Below are 25235 nucleotides of genomic sequence, written 5' to 3'. Positions count from 1 at the left end.
GCCCTATAAGACTATAAGCAGATTTTTTTAGCAGAAACTTTGTAGGCCAGAAGGGAGTGGCAGGATAAATTCAAGATGCTAAAAGAAAAAGACTGTCAACCAAAAATAACCTAACAAGCAAAGTTATCCTTCAGCATTGGGGAAATAGAGTTTTTCAGACAAAGAAATGTTGAAGAAGTTCATCACCACTAGCCCAACCTTTTAAGAAATGCTAAAGGCATTTCTTCTACCTGAAGTAAAAGGACACTAACTAGTAATAGGAAAACATATATAAGTATAAATTTCATTGATAAAGGCAGTTATATAGTTAAATTCAGAACTTTAATGTTTTAATGGTGGTAGGTAAATCATTTATCAATTTAGTATAAAGGTTAAAAGACAAAAAATATTAAAAAATAACAATAACTACAATGATTTGTTAATGGATATATAGGGTAAAGATGTGAACTGTGATATTAAAAACAAAGGGTTGGGGGGTGTTAAACATACAGTTTTAACATGTGTTCAAAGTTGTTATCAGGTTAAAATACACCAATATGTTTTATGTTACGTCTCATAGTAACCACAAAGCAAAAACCTATAATAGATACAAACAACATAAAGAGAAGGTATCCAAGCATACAACAACAGTGAGGTCATCCAGGCAAAAAAATCAATAAGGAAATATGGGACTTAAATGACATGTTAGACCAGATGGACTTAACACATACTTACAGACATTCTATTCAATAGTAGCATAATACACATTCTTAAATGCACATGCAACATTCCCTAGGATAAATCATATTAGGCCACAAAACAAGTCTTAATTTAAGAAACCTAAAATCATATCAAATATCTTATCTAACCACAACGGTATAAATTAGAACTCAATTACAAGAAGGAAACTTTAGAATTCATAAATATCTGGAGATTAAACAATGCACTCTGAACAACCAAAGAAAACATCAAAAGAGAAATCAAAAATGCCTTGTAATAAGTGAAAATAGAAATACAACATACCTAAACTTACAGGATTCAAGAAGAGCAGTTCTAACAAGGAAGTTTATAGTGATAAATGCATACATCAAGAAACAAGAGAAATCTTAAATAACCAATTTAACCTTATACCTCAAGAAACTAGAAAAAAAAGCACAAAGTGAATGGAAAGAAGGAAATAACAAAACTCAGAGCAAAAATAAATGACATGAGATTTAAGAGATAGAAGGAAAGATCAATGAAACTAAGAGTGGGGTATTTTTTAAGATATAAAAAAATTGACTAACTTTTAGCTGGACTCATCAAAGAAAGAACTTAAATAAAATCAGAAATCAAGAAGGAGATATTACAACTGATACCACAGAAACACAAAGGATCCTAAGAGAATACTATGAATAATTATACACCACCAAACTGGACCACCTAAAGAAATGAATAAGTTCCTAAAAATATACAACCTATCAAGACCAAATCATGAAGAAACAGAAAACCTGAGCAGATCAATTACTAGTAAGAAGATTGAATCAGTAATCAAAAACCTCCCCACAAACAAAAGCCCAGGACCATATGGCTTCAATGATGAGTTCTGTCAAATATTTAAAGAATTAATAAAAATTCTGCTCAAACTCTTCCAAAAATAAGAAAAGAGGAGGGAAGAGTTACAATTTTTTTTATGAGGCCAGCATTACCCTGATACCAAAACCAGACAAGAATACTACAAAAAAAAAAAAAAAAAAAAAAAAAAAAAATTCCAGCAATATTTTTAAAAGGAGAATACACCATGATCAAGTGAAATTTATCCTAGGAATGCTGATTTAACATTTGATATCAGTAACAGTGATTCACAATATTAAAGAATAAAAATTTTAAAGCATATGATCATCTCAGTATGCATATAAGAATTATTTGATAAAATTCAATACTTATCCTTGATAAAAATAAATTAATTTTTTTTCGATAAACTAAGAACAAAAGGGAATTTCATCAATCTGACACTGTGCTTCTAAAGAGCTGATATCACATTTCATAAAGAAAGACTTAATGTTTCTTCTTAGATTAGAAAAAAGACAAGGATGTTTTTACCCCACCATTTTTATTGTATGCATTGCACAATATCATTGTACATATGCATTTTAGTGCATATCCTAGACAGCACAATGAGTCAAAAAATAAAAGACAGAGATTGGAAAGGAAGAATCTGTTTTACTCACATACAACATGACCATGTTCATAAGAAAGAAAAAAGTTACTAGACCTAGTAAATGAGTTTAGCAAGATCACTGGATTAAGATAAATATAATAAAATCAGTGGAAAGAATTTCCACCTCTAGGAAGATGGAATAGACTTACATATTCTTATTTTTCCTGGCAAGTGCAGATAAAACCCCTAAACATTATACTTAAAAGATAAGAAGTTTCTGAAAAGTGAAAAGAAGATAGACTACAAAGAACCTTAGGACCCAAAGAAGTATATGATGGTAAGATCTCTAGACTTTCTTTTTGCCTTATATATCTCAACTTGGAGCTAAAGAAAATAGCAACTAGAAACACCATGGGGTTTAGACAATAAAAGCCCAACAAAATCTTGCTCTTCCTAGCTACAGGATCAATAAAAGAAAAGAATAGTAAGACCGAAAACTTTTAGATAATAAATGCTCTGAACTCTAGCCACACAGCACACATACACACAAATGTGGCCTACCTCCGCCCTGCCAGCAAATGTCAAGTGGGGACTCTACACTTTTACCACCACCAGGTTTTAACAAGGCAACACAACCCCTACAGGGATGGTGTTAAAGGTGAGCCCTGGGAACAGGACTTCATCTCATTATGAATATAGAATATATCCTGCTAAAGTCAGAGAAAGCCAGCCAAAACCCAATGTATAAATAAGATTCAGAGTCTCATAACATAATACCCCAAATGTCCATATTATAATAAAAAATCATTTGTCATACAAAGAATCAGGATTATCTTAACTTGAATAAGAAAAGACAATTACTAGTTGCCAACCCCAACATGATAGAGATGTTAGAATAATCTGGCAAGGATTTTAAAACAGCCATCATAAAGTGCTTCAACAAGTGATTAGGAAGATGCTTGAAACAGATGAAAAAATAGAGTCTCAGAAATAAATGAAAGATACAAGGAAAAACTAAATAGAAATTTTAGAACTGAAAAGTACAGTAACCAAATAAAACTTAATGAATGGGCTCAACACCAGAATGAAGGATACAGAGGAAAGAATCAATGAATTTGAAGATACAACAATAGAAATTACTCAATCTAAACCCCCCCCAAAGACACTATAAACAAATAAACAACAAAAATTAAAAAGAGAAAAGCACACAAAGCCTCAGGGATCTAACATTTGTGATATTGAAATCCAAGAAAGGAAAGAAAAAGAGGACAGGGCTTCAAAAATCTATGTGAAATAATAGATGAAAACTTTCCAAATTTGGTCAGAGATACAAGCATACAGATTCAAGATGTTTTAATGAATCCCAAAAAGGATAAATTAAAAGATGTACCAAGACACATAATGGTCAAACTTCTGAAAACTAAGGACAAAAAAAAAAAAAAAAAAAAAAAAAAAAAAACCTTGAAAGCAAAAAGAGAAAAATAATACCTTATATGAAGGGGGGAAACAATTTGAATGACAGAAGACTGATCATAAGAAACCATGGAGGCCAGGCCGACAGAAAGAAGCACAACACTTTTTGCATGTTGAAAAGAACTGTCAACACAGAATTTTATGTCTAGTAAGAATATCCTTCCAGAATGAAGACGAAATCAAGCTATTCACAGATGAAGAAAAACTAAGAAATTATCACTGGCATACCAACCCTAAAAGAATGACTAAAGGAAGTTTTCTAACCATAAATGAAATGATAGAAGAGGGAACTCTGGAACATGAAGAAGGAAGAGATTAAAATGTTAATGGTGAAAATATTGGCAAAAACATTTTACATCTACTATTGTCTATGTTTAATGTTTAAAAAACCGTGACAGTGTCTGATGTAGTGCTAAAATGTGTGAGAAAATATTTATACAATTATATTATAAACAAAGGAAACAAGCGGCAATGGGAGGTGTAACGAGACATAAATGCAGGTAAGGTTTCTACATTTCATTCAAGCTGATAAAATGTCAACTTGTGGACTGTGTTGTGTGTACATAATGTAATACCTAGAGTAAATGCTAAAAAGCTGTACAAGTGATATTCTCAAAAACACTATAATCACTTTGAAACTCTAAAATATTCAAGTAAACCACAGGAAAGCATGAAAAAGAAAACAAAACCAAAAAACAGAGAACAGAAAACAAAATATAAAATAGCAGATATAAGCCTGAAATATCAATACTAACATGTGTAAATACATAAGTAAATACATGTGTAAACCATATAAGTGTAAGTGGCTAAATACACCAATTGAAGAACTGAGATTAACTGAGTAGGTTAAAAAAACATAACTCTACTATATACTGCCAATAAAACACCAACTTCAAACCTAATAATATAGGTAGGCTGAAGAGCATGAAAACCGTTCGAATACTGAATTCTTTCCCCCTAAGATCGGATACAAGTTATAGATGCCAGCTTTCCCTGTTTCAACATTATACTGGAAATTCTAATGAGTCCAACAAGAAAATAAAGGGAAATAAGGCAAACAAATTAGATTAGAAATAAAATTGTTCTTATTAAGAGATGACAAGATTGTCTACACAGAAAATCCTAAGGAACCTACCAAAAAATTCTCAGAATATGACACTTCAGCAAGGTCACAGGATACCAGATAAACATACAAAAATCTGCTTTGTATACTAGCAGCTATGTAATAGGTATACTAGCAATGAACATGCTTTGAATAACAAAGCACAATATCATTTACAATTGCCAAAAAGAGTAAACTGTTTATGTCTAATTCTAACAAAATATGTGTAAGACTGAAAACAAAACACTGATGAAAGAAATTCAAAGAAGATCTAAATAAATGGAGAATCATACCAGGTCCATGGATTAGAAGACTCAACATAATAAATACATCAGTTCCGCCCCCCAAACTGATAACACAGGTTAACACAATTTCTATCATAATTCCAGCAAGACTTTATTTGTAAATACAGACAAGATTATTCTAAAATTTATATAAAAGGCAAAGTAACTAGAATAGTTAAAACAATTGAGAGGACCAATTTTAGGACCTATTACATAGCTACAGTAATCAAGACAGTGTGTTATTGGCAAAGGGATCAATGACACATAATAGTCAAATTATGAACCCAGAAGTAGACCTACACAAAACGCCCAGCTGATTTTTGACAAAGGTGCAAAATTGCAAAACAAATTCAATGGAGGAGAGAGAGAGACTTTTCAACAAATGGTGCTAGGGAAATTGCACATCCACAGGCAAAACAAACAAAAACCTAAAGCTCACATCTTATACAAAAATGAACACCAAATGGATCATAGACTTAAATGTAAAATGTAAAATTATAAAACTTTTAGATAAATAGGAGAAAATCGTTGGGAACTAGGCCTAGGCAGAGTTCTTAGACTTGACACCAAAAACAAGATTCATAGAAGGAAAAATTAATAAATTGGCTTTAAAAAGATAAAAACTTTTGCTCTGCAAAAGACCATGTTAAAGGAATGAAAAGACAAGCTACACCCTGGGAGAAAATATTTGAAAACCACGTAACCAACCAAGGACTGATATCTAGAATATATGAAGAACTCTCAAAACTTAACAGTAAAATAGTAAACAATCTTATTTGAATATGGGCAAAAGACATGAAGAGATATTTCATCAAAAATATATGTAGGTGGCAAAAAAAAAATGTAAAAAATGTGCTTGTTAAATAAAAGTACTTCATGCCAGAGTTTTTTTAAAGTCAACTTAAGATGACTAGACATCTAAAAATGAAAGCTAAAAACTATATGTTAGAAGAACATAAGGAAAAATAACTTGTTGGGATTGAAAAGAATTCCTCAATCCTTAAAAAAAATCCCTGAGTGTATTCACAAAATGGAATTCCTGCACCCCAAACCCTAGGAATCATAGAAGTTCCACCAAAGTATCACCACTCTGAAAAATCCAGCTGATCTGTCTTCAATATCTCCATCTCTGTTTCTATTCAAAAATATTTTGGAACTCATATTAAAATGAAAGAGTTTAGGGAAAAAAAAAAGAAAACTTACAGTTCCTCCCATTCCTTTCTTCGCTGCTGAATCTTAAATTGGGCCCTTTCAGCTTTTAATATAAGTTTCCTCGTTTTCTCAATTTGATTTTCCACCATAATTTCACTTAGGGTTTTAGGCCGAAATTTCTTCCCTTTGTCTATAATTGATTCTTCTGGTACATTAATACTCTCACCTGTAGAGAGAGTCAACATTTTTCTTTTATTTGTTTTCAATTTTTTTGAAACATCAAAATGAAATTCTCAAATATGTTTTAAACCTGCCACATTAAAACAAACAGAATACACTGAATCTGTAAATCACATTATTTGTTAAACAACTACCATGAATTCAATCCCATAATACATATTTTAGAATATCAAAATAAAGAGATATAAGTCACGATATTTGCTCTAATGTACATTACTGAAAAGTTGGCAAGATAAGACATATATCAAATAATTTGAAAACAAGGTAAATAATGAGGGGGCACTGATAGATATACTGGGAAGTTGGGTAGGAACACTTGTGATATGGTGGGAGAAGGAGGAATCAGCGAGTCCTATTTGACATATGTAATTTGAGGTGACCTGTAGTGATTACAGTGGTCTGTGGCCAATTAAAAAAGTAGTCAGGAACACACAATCAAACCTATGATTTAAAAAATTTTAAATTAAATATCTACTGAGGCAATTTCTTAATTCATGTTCAAGCTATGGAGAAATATACTCTAGAGATACTTTGGGGATAATATGGGATGGTCATATAGTTATAACTCACCATTTCACTTTTCATATTTCAAATATACGGTAATATGGAAAAGGAAGAGCTTAATGTGGCTTGGGTGGTCATGGAAAGACTTTATAACAAAAGTATAATTCAATCTGGAATCTCTAAAAACTGGTAGAATTCAGAGAAGAGAGGAGTGAATTGGTCATTCCAGTCAGAGCCTGGGCCTAAAAGTATCTGGCATATTTAGGGAGCATTAAGCAAGACAATAGGCTAAAAACACCAGTAGAACAGTATGAAAATGCACTAGGAAACAGAATTTGTAGGAAACAGAATAGGAATATACTGTGGAAGGATTAAATACCAGGATAATGATTTCAGAATTTATCCCAGAGGCAGAAAGGAGCCAGTAACATTTTCTCAATAAAGAGGATAAACAGCATTAATGTCAGTACCGTATCATGGGCACTAGTTGCAGTGCCTTTTATTTATTTTTGACTGGGCTCTACAAGTCATTCCCAGAATTCTTGTCCTCTTACTCATCTGCAGTCACCCTGAGGGCAGTTACAACAGGCAGGCCACAGAGATTAAGTGCATTTCACACCTGAATTTTCAGCTCATCATTCTGTTTAAAGCATAAGCACTTAGAAGCTGGTTTGAAATGCTCTACCCCCACTCTCTGGGATGGAGCCCAAGAATCTGTAAAGAAACACTGCCTAGAAACCAGCAACTGGGGAAATCTTAGATTTAAGAAGAGTTAAAAGCGGGAAGTAAGAAATTAGCAGCATTAGGTATTCTTTACCCACTTCAGTCACATAACCAGGGTGGGTTTTCCTTAGCAGCCTGCATCAAAGACCTGGTGTGAAGCATTTGCTGGAGGAACATGGCCTCTCATTCTCAGCCAAACCACTCACATCTAGCTCTCTTGATTATTATCCAAGGGAATAAGGAAAGGGAAATAACAGAGTGAGCTCAAGTCACCAGAAAGGGTTTGAAAGTTCTGCCCATAAAAAGATTATTCAGTTTTGAAATCTTAATAAAGATTCAAAGACTTTCTGTCATTTAAGCTACCTGTATCTTTCTGGCTATCCTTTCTTCCAGCTCCCTCTTTTTCAAATCTCTCCAATTTGCTTGTTCTTCTTTCTGATTGACTTGGTCGTTTGGACTTGGAGTACTTAGAGGGCTTCACAAGCCTATAGGAGGATATCTTGTGATCACTTTGTATGGCGTGAACCACAATTGTATCACTTTCCAATGAATCACGAAATCTGAAAAAAAAAATAGAACAAGTATCTGCGATCATAGCCATTTTAATCATTTAATTATACCATTTTAATCATTCTGCATGATTAAGTAATAAAATAGGACCACAATAACTATGCTTATAAATGATACTATATTGTGTGGATCCAAAGTTGGAAAATGCATTAACCAACAAGAATGTGATAGAAGTTGCATAGGACTTTGTTAAAGAGCAAGTAGAATTTTCTAATTAAAATATTAAACACCTCATTATTAATCAGTATATAATGCCATTGTTTGGCTAATATGTAGAAAAACAAAAATTTTTCAGGTACACTATAATTTAATGGTAAATGGATCTTAAACTGTAAGAAAATATACTCTACTGCCTGTTATCTCATGAGATATCTATTATCATATGTATATATAGATATATATCTCACATATGTTACCCTATTTGCTTCTATAAAAAATATTAAACTCAAATTCATATTACTCTCCAGTTCACTTTTCTTTTATAGCCCAAAGATATTTGTTCTTTATCAATTAATGCTTAATTCTTGCTATGTTTTTGTCACTGGTTCATAATTATTTTCCCATCTTTTAATTTCAGAATTTAATTTATGTATATAGTAATTATTCCTAGTTTATCTTTCTTACTATTTTTCTAATTCAATCCTTTTAACTCTATTTCTTCTTTTAAAATGGCTTACTATTTCTGATTTTCCCTTTTCCCTCATAGCATAGTACCTTTCTCATCACTATAAAACTTTATTTTCTTGCCCACTGGAGTTTTACTCTTTAAATTTTAGTCTTTTCATGAGACACAGATAACATGAAGGAAAAATATGCATGGTTTTGATCCCATAAAAATATAAAACTTATGCACAGTTAGAAAAATGTGAACAAAGTTTAAGGCAAATGGCATTGGAGGATAAAGCATTTGCAATATGTATAAAAGAAAAATACAGAAGTAGTGAATCAAATTAAGAAGAAAATCAGAACTCAAAGGAAAATGAACAAGGAATCTTCCTCCAAAGATTAAATATAAATGAACTATAAACATACAAAAAGAAAGGTTCAGAAGACTAATCCTCTGAAGAACATCAGTGTATGAAAAGAAGTGCTTAACTTTACCAATAATCAGAAAAAATGCAAATGATTTAACCGAGAGTTATCACATTTGCTCTATTAGATTGGTGAAGATGAAAACACTGGTACTACCCAGTGTTACTCAGTGGTACCACTTTATTCTCTCCCCTAATCCCATCAGATATCTAGATGATGTGTTTCCTTCCATATGTTTGTTGAAGATGCAAAGCTGAGGAAGGAGGATGCAGCCTGGAAGGGAAGGGAAAGCCAGGAATTAAGGAAACAAGTATTTGAGGGCCAGAAGACTGGGGAGGAAGAGCTTCCACCTGACAAGGAGGAAGATGGGCAAATTGGGCCCTAGAGCTGTGGGTACATATTCCCTGCTTCCAACAGCCTCTGGGGAAACAAAAGTTCCCAAGGATAATGGTTGCATGTGCGTCCGATTCTGGGAACAGGAGTTTCTGGCCTCACCAAAAACTGCCTGCTCCAGCAGAGCACAGAAGCCATAGAATCAAACAAATGAAAGAAGCAAGCAGCCTGGGACAATGAGCTGCACTGGTTTGAGTCAAGGTTCATACTTGCAATATATATACACTTACAAATATAGTATGCATATTTATTAAAGCCAAACATAGGATACTATGTCGAAGGTTCTTCCTGAGAGAACTTATAAGGTACTTTCATCTCTTGATAAGTAGTCATCTAGATATCATTCCAAGATTCAAATATTCATAGATTTAATATCAGGTAACAAGCCATGAATCACAGAGCAGAGTTTCAGAGAAGAAACTGCTGCATAGGAAGAGAGCTCTGGAGATCTGCAGACGTCTCTCTTCTAGCCTTCAGGTAATTACTGATCACCACGTGCATGTGAGGAGTCTACCTGAGGCTGGGGAAAGAATCACCAGAAGAGAACACAGAAAAATCCCCAGACCTCACACAGGTTGAAATAGCTTGTTTTCCCACAAGCCCAATAATACATGGGAATAGGATAGAGCACTCAGGATTTTGTCTTAGTAGTGAGGAAAAATCAGCTCTAAAGGCTGCTTGACCCCCACTAACACAGATTAAAAGCAAGCCTCAAAAACTCAGACTACTTCTAAGTAACTTAACTGAATCCCAAAACAAAGTTCAAGAATATTTAAAAGTATAAAAAATACCGAGCACCCACATTGTGAAATTCATAATGTCTGGCATCCAATCTAAATTTTTCAGGAAGGCAAAGAAGCAGAAAAATATAACACAAAATAAACAAACATTTTCAATTAATAGAAACAGACCCAGAAGCCTGCCTATCTATCTATCTATCTATCTATCTATCTATCTATCTATCTATCTACCTATCTATGTAGCAGACAAGCACATTAAATCAGTTGTTATATTTTATATGCTCAGGACAGTAGAGGGGAAAGCATGAGCATATGTTTTTTAATGTTTTTTTTTTTGAGAAAGAGAGACAGAGCATGAGTGGGGGAGGGGCAGAGAGAGAGAGAGGGAGACACAGAATCCGAAGCAGGCTCCAGGCTCTGAGCTGTCAGCACAGAGTCCAGTGTGGGGCTTGAATTCACGAACCGTGAGATCATGACCTGAGCCAAAGTGGGATGCTTAACCAGCTGAGCCACCCAGGCACCCCAACATGAGTGTATTAAGGTAAACAAAATCCTTACCTGTGATACTAGGAAATCAGTAAGTAATGAGTAATAAATTCATAGAAATACATTATTGAGATGTATGGTTGTAACCACTAGAAGAGATATTAAAAGTGTATTCTTTTCATGATCTATCACATTTATGGATTGAAAGACTCAATATTTATTTTTAAAATCTATTAAGTTGAAGTTGATCTATAGATTCAGTGTAATCCAGTCAACATCTTAGCAGGGTTTTTTGATGAAAATTGACAAGTTGATTCTATTTAAAGGACCTACACAGTATTGAAGGTGAAGAACAAAGCCATAGGATTTACAATATCAAATGTCAAGAATAATTAAAATAAAAGTTCTGAGATATATTATATATATGTATTGACCTGATTTATGACAAAACTATCAATGCAATCTAGTGAGGAAAGGATGGCCTTTTCAACAAATGATACCAGGCCAATTGAATATCCATATAGAAACAAATGACACATGATGTCCATCTTAAACCTCCCCCCCAAAAATCAATATAGATAATGGCAAAACAATGGTGCTTTTAGAATAAAACATAGGAGAATTAGTTCATGAATTGGGAATTGGCAAATATTCCTTAGTTACAACATAAAAGCATCAACCATAAAAGAAAATATTGATAAAATGAACTTTATCAAAGTAAAAACTTCTGCTCAAAAAAAGCCACCATTAAAAGAATGAAAAGGAATACCACAGATTAGAGCAAGATATTTTACATGCATGCACACAATGTGTCATATATATACAGTGTCACAAATACCTGTGTCATTTATCTACAAGACAAAAGACTCCTATCTAGGAGATGTGAATAACTCTTACAATCCAGTTTCAAAAATGAACAAAAAACTTCAAAAAATACCTAATAAAAGAAAATACACAAATAACCAAGAAGTATAAGAAAAGGAGCTAAATATAATCACTCACCAGGGAAATGCCAATTTAAATCACACTGAGATACTATGATAGAATGGCTGAAATTTAAAGAGATGAGAATATCAGGTGATGGCAAGCATGAGTGTTATGGTTGAATTGCGTCTACCCAGAAAGATACTTTGAAATCCCCCAGTCAATCAGAATGTGACCTTATTGGAAATAGGGTCTGGAAAGAGGTAATCAAGTTGAAATGAGATCATTAGAGTGGTCCTAATCCAACATGTCGCTGTGCTTATAAAAAGTGGGGACTTGGACATGCACAGAGGGAAGATTATGTGGGGAAAACAAAGAGAGATAACACCACATAAAGGCAGAAGATTTGGAATAATGCATCTATAGGAAGGAACAACAAAGTTTGCTGGCAAATCACTAGAAGCTCAAAGAGGCATGGAACAGATTCTCCTACCCAGGTCTCAGAAGAAACTAATAAATAGTATTTTTCATGGAACTAGAACAAATAACCCTAAAATTTGTATGGAACCACAAAAGACCTCCAATAGCCAAAGCAATCTTGAGAAAAAACAACAAAGCTGGAGGTATGCCAATCCCAGATTCCATGATATGCTATAAAGCTATAGTATGGTACTGACACAAAAATAGACTCATAGATCAGTGGAACAGAATAGAAAGCCCAGAAATAAACCCATGCTCATATGGTCAATTAATCTTTAACAAAGGAGACAAGAATACACAATGGGAAAAACAGTCTGCTCAGCAAACGGTGCTGGGAAAACTGGACACTACATGTAAAAGAATGAAACTGGACCACTTTCTTACACCATACACAAAAATAAACTCAAAATGGATTAAAGATCTAAACAGAGATCTGAAACCATAAAACTCCTAAAAGAAAACATAAGCAGTAATTTCTTGGACATCACCCTCAGCAACATATTTATGGATATTTATCCTGAGGCAAGGGAAACAAAAGCAAAAATAAACTGTTGAGACTACAACAAAATAAAAAGCTTTGTACAACAAAGGAAACAATCAACAAAACATAAAGGCAACCCAGTGAATGAAAGAAGACATTTGCACATGATCTATCCGATAAGGGGTTAACATTCGAAATACACAAGGAATTTATACAACTCAGCACCAAAAAACCCGAACAGTCCAATTTAAAAATGGACAAAGGATAGGGCACCTGGCTGGCTTAATTGGTAGAGCATGTGACTCTTAAACTCAGGGTGATGAGAGTTCAAACGTCAAGTTGGGCATAGAGCTTACTTTTTTAAAAAAAATGGGCAGAGGACCTGATATTTTTTCAAAGACAAAGCGATAGCCAACAGACATGAAAAGATGCTCAACATCACTAATCACCAGAGAAATACAAACCAAAACCACAATGAAATATCCCTTCACACCTGTCAGAATGACTAGTATCAAAAAGAAATAACAAGTGTTGGTGAGGATGTGGAAAAAAAGGGAACCTTCACATACTATTGGTGGGAATGTAATTTGGTGGAACCATTGTGGAAAACAGTATTGAGGTTCCTCAAAAAAATAAAAATAGAACTACTATATGACCCAATAATTCCACTACTGGCTATTTACCTAAAGAAAACAAAAACACTAATTTGAAAAGATATATGCTATGCTACAGCAGTAGTATTTGTAATAGCCAAGATATGGAAGCAACTCAAGTGTCCAATTATAGATGAATAAAGAAGTTGTGGTATGTGTATATTACACACACACACACACACACACACACAATGGAATATTACTCAGCCATAAAATAGAATGAGATTTTGCCACTTCCAACAACCTGGATGGACCTTGAGGATATTATGCAAAGTGAAATAAGTCAGACAAGAAAGACAAATGCCATAGATTTCACTTACATATGGAATTTTTTAAACAAATGAACAAACAAAAACAGACTCAAATACAGAGAACAAACTGGAGGGGAGATGGGTGGGTGGATGGGTGAAATAGACAAAGGGGATTAAGAAGAGATTAATAGGGGTGCCTGGGCTGGCTCAGTTGGTAGGGCATGAAACTCTTGATCTTGGGATTGTGAGTTTGAGCCCCTTGCTGGGTGTAAAGATTACTTAAAAAAAAAGGCAATTAGAAACTTCCAATTACAAATAAGTAAGTCATGGAGATGAAAAGTATAGCATAGGGAATATAGTCAATAACATTGTAATAGTGTATGGTGACTACACTTATTGTGGTGAGTACTGAGTGATACATAGAATTGTTGAATCGATATGCTGTTCATCTGAAACTAATATAACATCAAATGCCAATTATACTTCAACATAAATAGATAAATAAAACATATCTCCCCTCCAAGAAAACGCACCCCAACTTAACCAACACTTTGATTTTGGACTTCCAGCCTTCATAACTTTTGACTGTTATTTTAAGCCAACCAGTCTGTTGTACTTTGTTATGGAAACTCTAAGAAGCTAACACAATGGGGATCAATGGGAATTCTCATACACTGATAATCATGGTATAAAAATTGGTTGAACCATTTTTGGAAAACTATTTGGCAGTATCTAATAAAGCCAAACATGCATATAATCTTGACCCAGCAGTTCCACTCCTGATTATATAACAAATAAGTGTTTATGTCCACCAAACAGCATGCACAAGAATGGTCATAGCCATTCATCATAGTCAAGAAGTAGAAATAACTCAAATATGCATCAACAGTAGAATGGATGAATAAATCATGGTATAAGCATTAAGACTATTACAAAACAATGAAAAAGAATAAGCTACTGCTACCTGCAACAACATAGACAATATTAGGCATGATGCTAAGTAAAAGAAGCCAAATACAAGATTTAGTACTGCAACATTCAATTTGTATGAAGTTCACAGACCAAACTAATGTGATAAACATTCATCTCTGGAGAGTAGATATTTACTGGGAGGGGGTCAAAGGTAACTTTTTGGAGTGCTATAAATGTTCTTAATTGGAGTAGTAGATATATATATATATATGGATATAGATAGATATAGATATATACGTACATATATATACACACACATACATATATATGTATATATGTGCATATATATAATTCATTAAGCTGCTCAGTTAGAATTTATGCATTTTGCTGAATGTAAATTACATCTCAAAAAGGCAAAGAAAAAGCAATTTCCTCTGAACAGTCTTATTGGTACATGAGAGAGATTAGACAGGAAGTTGTTGGCTTTCATTATAAGTCTTTAGATTTTATTTTTTTTTTAATTTTTTTTTCAACGTTTATTTATTTTTGGGACAGAGAGAGACAGAGCATGAACGGGGGAGGGGCAGAGAGAGAGGGAGACACAGAATCGGAAACAGGCTCCAGGCTCCGAGCCATCAGCCCAGAGCCCGACGCGGGGCTCGAACTCACGGACCGCGAGATCGTGACCTGGCTGAAGTCGGACGCTTAACCGACTGCGCCACCCAGGCGCCCCAAAGATTTTATTTTTGATTTTAAGATGTATATGCTCATGTGTTAACTAGATATAAAATAATTTGCCAAAAACAGAAAATAAATATGTATTTCATAATTTGGTTTTTAAAAAATCTAATTTTTTATTTATTAAAAAATTTGTATTGTATTACTTTTTTTTAATTTTCATGCCAGTAGGGTTAACATACAGTGTTCTATTAGTTTCAGGTGTACAATATAGTGATTCAACACTTCCATGCATCACCCGATGCTCATCATAAGTATACTCCTTAATCCCCATCACCTGTTTCACCCATCCCCTCACCTACCTCCCCTCTGGCAACCACCAGTTTGTTCAGTTTGTTCTCCATAGTTGAGTCTGTTTCCTGGGTTGTTTGGTTGTTGTTTTTTTTCCTTTGCTCATTTGTTTTGTTTCTTAAATTCCATGAGTGAAATCATATGATATTTGTCTTTCTCTGACGGACTTATTCAGCTTAGCATTATCTTTCTAGCTCCAATCTATGTCATTTTAAATGGCAAGATTTCACTCTTTCTTATGGCTGAATACTATTCCATCTTCTTTATTTATCAGTTGATGGATACTTGGACTATTTCCATAATTTGACTATTGTAAATAATGCTGTTATAAACACAGGAGTGCATTTATCCCTGTGAATTAGCATTTTTGTATCTTTTGAGTAAATATTCAGTAGTGCAATTACTGGATCATGGGATAGTTCTATTTTTAACTTTTTGAGGAACCTCTATACTGTTTTTCACAGTGGCTGCACCAGTTTGCATTGTCACTAATGCACAAGGGTTCCTTTTCCTTCACATCCTCACCAACATTTGTTGTTTCTTGTGTTTTTTAGTTTAGCCATTCTGACAAGTGTGAGGGGATATCTCATTGTGGGTTTTTTCCCTTTATACAACGAAAATTTTTAATACACATTTTTTTTCCAGAAATTTGACTAAAAGAAAATGCATAGCCATGGAAAAATTAAGGCAGTTAATCAACAAAGTTGATTATAAATACACATATGTGTACATATATGTAAACTTTAGACCCTTTATAAGAAAAAATTTCACAAGTTCAAAAAAATTACAAAAACAAATCTCTCCTTGATTACAAATGAAACCTTAACACACTTTTTTGAGAAATTTTTATCATACATTCTATAATTATAATCCAATAAAATTAGAAATAAATAATAAATGTTTACCTTAAAACCTTAATTGCTTGGAAATGAAGGAATATATCTTAAATAATTCTTAGCTCAAGGAATAAAAGCTTAATTACCAACTATCCAGAAATAAGTTAAAAATTGCAAAACCTAGGGAACACTGCAAAAATCCTCAAGGGAATATACGTAGCCTTAAATGTCCCTGTAGTTAAAAGTATAAAGAAAGGAACTTAATATCCATCTCAAGGCACTTTTTCAATGTTTATTTATTATTTCTGGAGGTGGGGGGGAGGAGAAGAAAGTGCTGGAGCATGAGTGGGGAAGGGGCAGAGAAAGAGAGAGACAGAATCTGAAGCAGGCTCCAGGCTCCAAGCTGTTAGCACTGAGTCCTACACAGGGGTCAAACTCACAAGATCCTGACCTGAGCTGAAGTAGGTCGCTTAACTGACTGAGCCACACAGGTGCCCCATCAAGGCATTTTTAAAAACAGACATAAAATCAAAAGAAAATAGGTGAAGGGAATGCTTAAAGCTAAAATTGGAATTAATTAAATGGAAAAAAAAAGAATTAAAAATAGGATAAATAAGTCCAAAACCTGATTTTTAAAAAGTACAATAAAATAAGTAAGTCCTTTAGAAGCTTGATTAATACCTTCCTGATGGAATACTCAATATGTGTTGTTTTTTTAAGATTTAAGTAATATGGGGCACCTGGGTGCCTTAGTTGGTTGGGCATCCAACTTTGGCTCAGGTCATGATCTTGTGGTCCCTTCTAGCCCCACATGGAGCTCTCTGCTGTCAGTGCAGTGCCCACTTTAGATCCTCTGTCTCCCTCTCTCTCTACCCCTGCCCTGCTTGCGCATGCATGCACACATGCTCTTTCTCTCTCAAAAATAAATAAACAAAAAAGAGAAAGAGGACACCTCCCTTACCTCACCTTGACCTAGTGGGGTCACTATAAATATGTATCAAAAAATTCTTTTAAAAAAATAAAAATAAAGATTAAATAATACAAATTTGGAAGAAAAATTTGAAGACTTTATGTATAACTTAGGCTTTGGAGAGAAATTTTTAGCCAAGATGGGAAACCCAAAATATATTAAAGGAAAGAGAGACATATTTAGCTATATATACACTAACATATATCGCTTAGAAAAATATAGCATCAACAAAGTTTATAGGAAAATTATAGATAATAAAAAATATTTGAAACACACATGATAAATAACAAGTTAATGTCTATTACACAAAGAAGTTCTAAATTGATAACAAGAAAATATCCCAATAGAAAAATTATAAGAATATTAAAATGCAATTCACAAAGGAGCACATCTAATTGACTGGTAAACACTAAAAATGTGCTAAACATCCCTAGGAGTAAGGAAAATGCAAATTAAAAAAAAACAATTAGCTATATTATTTTACATCCATCAGATTTAAACTTTAATAGTGTTAGCCTCAAATGTTGGTAAGAATGACAGTATAAAGTTATACACATTGCTGATGGAAATGTAAAAAGTTGCAACCTTTTTGGAAAGAAATATGGCAACAGATTTTAAACTAAAAAATGCATATACCCCTTTGGTCTGGCAATTCTACTTTTCAAAGTCTACTCTGTAGAACTAAAAGAAAGCATTAGTATGTAACAATATATATATGTAGGTATATTAAAGCAAATTACTTAATATTAGAAAACAGAAGTAAATGTTCTTTGATATGGGTATGTTGAATATATTTTTAAAGAGAAAGCCTCTTATTATGGAAAGTTTTAACATACATAAAGGTAGAGGGCATAATATAGTGAATTCCTACAAATTCATCAAATCATATTAAAAAATTATCAACTTTTTCCCCCCAATTTTATTTTATGTATCTATCCCTTTGTTTTTTTCTTTGGAATATCAAAACATATTTCACCCATAAATACTTCAAATAAGAATTCTTTTTAGAAAAGTAACTACCACAATATCATTATACCTAGGAAAATTAATAGTAAATATTTAATATCCAATATCCACTTGGTGTTCAAATATTCTTTGATTCAAAAATGTTTTTTTACAATTGATTTATTTGAATAAGAATCCAAATAAGATCCGCACTTGGTGGATACTTTGTTGGTATATTTCTCAAGTTTCTTTTGTTCCATCCCTCTTGTTTCTTCAGGCAATGTATTTGTTGAAGAAACTTGGTTTTTCTGTAGCATTTTCTTTTTGTTGTTGTTTCAAGTTTTTATTTAAATTCTATTTAGTTAACATACAGTGTTAGTAGTTAGTTAGTTAGTTAGTTAGTTAGTTAGTTAGTTTCAAGTCACTGTGATTTTGATTTGAATTTCCCTAATGATGAGTGATGTTGAGCATCTTTTCATGTGTCGTTGGCTATCTGGATGTCTTCTTTGGAGAAATATCTGTTCATGTCTTCTGCCCATTTCTAAATCGTTTTTTGGGTGTTGAGTTCAAAAATCTAATAATTAAACAAATTTCCCAGAAAGCTCAAGAAGATATCAGTAGCAGTGACAGGAATATTCCTGGAGACTTCAAGAGTTAGAAGGTACTCAGGGTATTTCTTACCTGACCACTTCAATTAAGCCACTATGAACAACTTCATTCAAATACATGTTCTCAAACATCTTAACTTGCAGGAAATATGGATCCTACCTGTTCTGTAGCTTCATGAGGCCAAGTTGATGTTTCTCTTTTTCCCATGCTAATTCTTTTTCCACTTGTTGAATCTTATGAGCTGTTTTTCTGCCAATCTCAGCACGAATTTTGGAATCTAGATCAAAATCCTGCAAATAAGTAGATTTATTCATCGAAATGGGTACTTTCATCAATGTGCATTATCAATCCTATTTCATACACAGATACAGAATCAGTTTTGCACTCAATTTCATGTTGCATTAGAATTTGCTCCCAAACATCATTAATTCTCTCTGTTCTAGAAAAAGAACATACTTTTCATCTTACTTCCACAAAATATGGAGAAAAGTTCTCAGAAATCATTGACAATACTGTAAATAAAGTTGTATCTTAAAAGATTTGGCCTACAGTAAAAGCAGTGAATGATAACAGAATATTTGGAGAGTATACAGAGTTTTAAAAAAAAAAACTTCCACCACCCCAAAGCCACTACTGGTATATAACCAGCAAGGCACAGGATAGAAGTTCACCCCTTCCCATGTGACCCCACCCAGGAAAGACAGCTAAGTCTTTGGTGTCTTCTTGAAGTCACCAAATTCTAGCTGAATGTCTGTCACCGAGGGAGCCATTCCTCCCATAAAGATACTTATGGGAGGGGGAGGGTCATGTTTTTTACCTGTACCCCGGGAAAAATATCAGGGCCCTCATTCAGACTAAATTGTAAGTAGTAGTTATTCTTTCCAAGGGTGTATCTGTTTTAAGTAATGATGTATGTAAAAATGCTTAGCCATAGAACTCACCTCAGGTGTTCTTTATTTTGAATTATGTTACCCATATTCTGTAAATGTCAACTTTTTTTTCATTTTATTTATTTTTGTAAGACAGAGCGAGAGAGGCAGAGCATGAGCAGGGGAGGGGCAGAGAGAGAAGGAGACAGAATCCGAAGCAGGCTCTAGGCTCACACTGTCAGCACAGAGCCCGATGCAGGGCTCAAACCCATGAACTGTTAGATCATGACTTATGCCAAAGTTGAACACTTAACCAACGGAGCCACCCAGGTGCCCCTGTCCAGCTTTTTCTTAGTAAAATAGCATAAACATCTTTTAACCATTATGATTTGGTCTTTTAACCAATACAATGAGTTAGCCATTATGATTTCACCAGAGCATTTTTCACATGGAATGGACTAGGTGCTTCAAGAATTATAGGTCATAGGATGATAAATTCTGGCTGTTTATTTGATTAGTTCTTGACAGCAATTCCACTTAGGAAGAAGTACACAGTGGAAAAAAAAATCACTAACAGGTAGATGGAAGCTTTGTGATAAGTCAGAAAAAAAAACATTAATACAAAATTAGCTTAAATAATTTGTTAATCGTCCCCATAGCTACAACTATACTAAGTCATTTTTCGGAAACTTTGTGGGACAACCAGGTACTATCTTTTTGATAGATTTGTTGAATTATACAAATGGAATCACAGGAAATCAAAATATATGCATATTTATACAAAGATTAGATATCTTGGTTAGGTACACTAAGGGTTGAAAACCAGATTCAAACCTGTATTTATATATCTTGTCACCACAAGAAAAAAGAAAAGTGAAGTACCTAAATCCAGAAGTAAACTGTGTTATATAAAGAGGTTCTTCTATATCCAAACCAAGTTGTATGTCAAATTCTACAGTATTTTAGCTGCTGCCAACACACTGGCCAGATAAAGGGAAGTTTAAAGATTTTTTAAGTGTTCCTATTTATCAGAAAAATCGTAGTCTTGATCCAAAGAAATAGTGTATGTTAAAAATTAAAGTCAAATTTAATTAAGGCTTACTGTTCGCTTAAACTGCATATGCTTTGGTAATTCTTTATTCATTTCCAGAAGTTGCTGAAATTCATTCCTCAAAGCTTTGAGTTTTTCTCTCTTCCCAGCTTTTATTTCTTCCACTTCTTTCATTAACTTATCATGTTCTCTTTTTCTTCTAGCATTCTCAATACTGAAAACAGAAATTTAAAAGGATAGTAAGATCCAGAAACAGCATAAGAGGAATCAGGACTCAATAATTTGGAAATTCCATTGGCTTGGTCAACTTCTATAAAATGTTGTTTTGCAACAGCTCAAGGCTAGTATTTATCAAAAATTCTCATACCTATAGGCTTTGGGATCTTCAATATCTTCTGGAATTGGCTCTGCTTCAATTCCAAACTGTAGAAAGGGGAGAAACGGTTAACACTTTTAAATTGCATATTTCTCTTAAAATATCTAATAGGAAGTAAACTGAGCTTTTTCCCCCCTCTGCCAATTTCTAATAATTATAGGCTTGCAACGTACTTTCACAGGAAATAATCCAGGGAAAACTAGGGGGAAAATTGTAGTTGACTAAATTTATTTGTTTCTGCTTGATTTAAAGAGGTACATAGAAAAAGTCTTAAAACCTAATATGCATGCAAAATGTTAATATCACCATAATTCCCCTTCAAAATGTGAATTACTAATATCATGTGTTATTAACAAAGGATACATGCAAAATTTCCTAGGTCATTTATTTTAAAATGCTATTTTTTTAGCATATCCCCTTTTATATACGCTTAATTCTCCCCCCAATACCTTATGTGTATACAGGAAGGTTTTAAAATATATTTTTTAGGGGCAACAGGGTGGCTCAGTTGGTTAAGTATCTGACTTAATTTTGGGTTTTTTCTTAATTTTTTTTAACATTTATTCATTTTTGAGACAGAGAGAGACAGAGCATGAATGGGGGAGGGTCAGAGAGAGGGAGACACAGAATCTGAAACAGGCTCCAGGCTCTGAGCTGTCAGCGCAGAGCCCGACGCGGGGCTCGAACTCACGGCCGTGAGATCATGACCTGAGCCAAAGTCAGCCGCTTAACTGACTGAGCCACCCAGGCGCCCCTCTGACTTTTAATTTTGACTGGGGTCATGATCTAACAGCTCATGGGATTGAGCCCCACATCAGGCTCTGCATTGCCAGCACAGAAGCTGCTTGGGATTCTCTCTCTCTCTCTCTCTCTCTCTGCCTCTCCCATGCTCATGCCCTCTCTCTCTCAAAATAAAATAAACTAAAAATATTTTTTAATTAAAAATTTTTGAGCTTGACAGGAAGATGGCGGCGTAGGAGGACGCTGGGCTCACCGCGCATCCTGCTGATCACTTAGATTCCACCTACACCTGCCTAAATAACCCAGAAAACCGCCAGAGGATTAGCAGAACGGAGTCACCGGACCCAAGTGCAGACGAGAGGCACACGGAAGAGGGTAGGAAGGGCGGCGAGGCGGTGCGCGCTCCACGGACTGGCGGGAGGGAGCCGGGGCGGAGGGGCGGCTCGCCAGCCAAGCAGAGCCCCCGAGTCCGGCTTGCAAAAGCGGAGGGGCCTGACGGACTGTGTTCTAACAGCAAGCGCGACTTAGCGTCTGGGAGGTCATAAGTTAACAGCTCTGCTCGGAAAGCGGGAAGGCTGGAGGACAAAGGGAGGGTGAGCTGTGGAGCCCCTGGACGACAGAGCTCAGTTTGGCGGGGAACAAAGGCGCTCGCCAGCGCCATCTGCCCCGCCCATCCCCCAGCCCAAATCCCAAAGGGAACCGGTTCCGGCCAGGGAAATTGCTCGCTCCGCGCAAACACCCAACTCTGTGCTTCTGCGGAGCCAAACCTCCGGCAGCGGATCTGACTCCCTCCGGCTGCCACAGGGCCCCTCCTGAAGTGGATCACCTAAGGAGAAGCGAGCTAATCCTGCCCCCCCTGCCGCCGTGCACCTTGCCTTCCCACCCCAGCTAATACGCCAGATCCCCAGCATCACAAGCCTGGCAGTGTGCAAGTAGCCCAGACGGGCCACACCACCCCACAGTGAATCCCGCCCCTAGGAGAGGGGAAGAGAAGGCACACACCAGTCTGACTGCGGCCCCAGCGGTGGGCTGGGGGCAGACATCAGGGCGGACTGCGGCCCCGCCTACCAACTCCAGTTATACACCACAGCACAGGGGAAGTGCCCTGCAGGTCCTCACCACACCAGGGACTATCCAAAATGACCAAGCGGAAGAATTCCCCTCAGAAGAATCTCCAGGAAATAACAACAGCTAATGAGCTGATCAAAAAGGATTTAAATAACATAACAGAAAGTGAATTTAGAATAATAGTCATAAAATTAATCACTGGGCTTGAAAACAGTATACAGGACAGCAGAGAATCTCTTGCTACAGAGATCAAGGGACTAAGGAACAGTCACGAGGAGCTGAAAAACGCTTTAAATGAAATGCAAAACAAAATGCAAACCACCACGGCTCGGATGGAAGAGGCAGAGGAGAGAATAGGTGAACTAGAAGATAAAGTTATGGAAAAAGAGGAAGCTGAGAAAAAGAGAGATAAAAAAATCCAGGAGTATGAGGGGAAAATTAGAGAACTAAGTGATACACTAAAAAGAAATAATATACGCATAATTGGTATTCCAGAGGAGGAAGAGAGAGGGAAAGGTGCTGAAGGGGTACTTGAAGAAATAATAGCTGAGAACTTCCCTGAACCGGGGAAGGAAAAAGGCATTGAAATCCAAGAGGCACAGAGAACTCCCTTCAGACGTAACTTGAATCGATCTTCTGCACGACATATCATAGTGAAACTGGCAAAATACAAGGATAAAGAGAAAATTCTGAAAGCAGCAAGGGGTAAACGTGCCCTCACATATAAAGGGAGACCTATAAGACTCGTGACTGATCTCTCTTTTGAAACTTGGCAGGCCAGAAAGAATTGGCACGAGATTTTCAGTGTGCTAGACAGAAAAAATATGCAGCCGAGAATCCTTTATCCAGCAAGTCTGTCATTTAGAATAGAAGGAGAGATAAAGGTCTTCCCAAACAAACAAAAACTGAAGGAATTTGTCACCACTAAACCAGCCCTACAAGAGATCCTAAGGGGGACCCTGTGAGACAAAGTACCAGAGACATCACTACAAGCATAAAACATACAGACATCACAATGACTCTAAACCCGTATCTTTCTATAATAACACTGAATGTAAATGGATTAAATGCGCCAACCAAAAGACATAGGGTATCAGAATGGATAAAAAAAACAAGACCCATCTATTTGCTGTCTACAAGAGACTCATTTTAGACCTGAGGACACCTTTAGATTCAGAGTGAGGGGATGGAGAACTATTTATCATGCTACTGGAAGCCAAAAGAAAGCTGGAGTAGCCATACTTATATCAGACAAACTAGACTTTAAATTAAAGGCCGTAATAAGAGATGAAGAAGGACATTATATAATAGTTACAGGGTCTATCCATCAGGAAGAGCTAACAATTATAAATGTCTATGCGCTGAATACCGGAGCCCCCAAATATATAAAACAATTACTCATAAACATAAGCAACCTTATTGATAAGAATGTGGTAATTGCTGGGGACTTTAACACCCCACTTACAGAAATGGATAGATCATCTAGACACACGGTCAATAAAGAAACAAGGGCCCTGAATGAGACATTGGATCAGATGGACTTGACAGATATATTTAGAACTCTGCATCCCAAAGCAACAGAATATACTTTCTTCTCGAGTGCACATGGAACATTCTCCAAGATAGATCATATACTGGGTCACAAAACAGCCCTTCATAAGTTTACAAGAATTGAAATTATACCATGCATACTTTCAGACCACAATGCTATGAAGCTTGAAATCAACCACAGGAAAAAGTCTGGAAAACCTCCAAAAGCTTGGAGGTTAAAGAACACCCTACTAATGAATGAGTGGGTCAACCAGGCAATTAGAGAAGAAATCAAAAAATATATGGAAACAAACGAAAATGAAAATACAACAATCCAAACGCTTTGGGACGCAGCGAAGGCAGTCCTGAGAGGAAAATACATTGCAATCCAGGCCTATCTCAAGAAACAAGAAAAATCCCAAATACAAAATCTAACAGCACACCTAAAGGAAATAGAAGCAGAATAGCAAAGGCAGCCTAAACCCAGCAGAAGAAGAGAAATAATAAAGATCAGAGCAGAAATAAACAATATAGAATCTAAAAAAACTGTAGAGCAGATCAACGAAACCAAGAGTTGGTTTTTTGAAAAAATAAACAAAATTGATAAACCTCTAGCCAGACTTCTCAAAAAGAAAAGGGAGATGACCCAAATAGATAAAATCATGAATGAAAATGGAATTATCACAACCAAT

General features: G+C 35.2%; 1 protein-coding gene across 1 annotated transcript in view; it reads right to left on the bottom strand.

Annotated features, from left to right (window-relative positions):
* The window catches only part of CFAP44 (cilia and flagella associated protein 44), a 157295-nt gene that overhangs the window by 57080 nt on the left and 74980 nt on the right, over positions 1–25235 (bottom strand). The window contains exons 20-24 of the mRNA XM_030330062.1: positions 21196–21251; positions 20880–21042; positions 19068–19198; positions 7961–8157; positions 6182–6356 (exon numbers count right to left, since the gene is read on the bottom strand). Of these exons, the coding sequence (XP_030185922.1) occupies positions 6182–6356; positions 7961–8157; positions 19068–19198; positions 20880–21042; positions 21196–21251 (722 nt within the window). The remainder of the gene's footprint in view (positions 1–6181; positions 6357–7960; positions 8158–19067; positions 19199–20879; positions 21043–21195; positions 21252–25235) is intronic.

The sequence above is a fragment of the Lynx canadensis genome, chromosome C2, assembly GCF_007474595.2.
Source record: "Lynx canadensis isolate LIC74 chromosome C2, mLynCan4.pri.v2, whole genome shotgun sequence".
Taxonomy (NCBI): Eukaryota; Metazoa; Chordata; class Mammalia; order Carnivora; family Felidae; genus Lynx; species Lynx canadensis.
The sequence above is the reverse complement of the archived record's forward strand: the minus strand, read 5'-3'. Positions and strand labels throughout refer to the sequence as shown.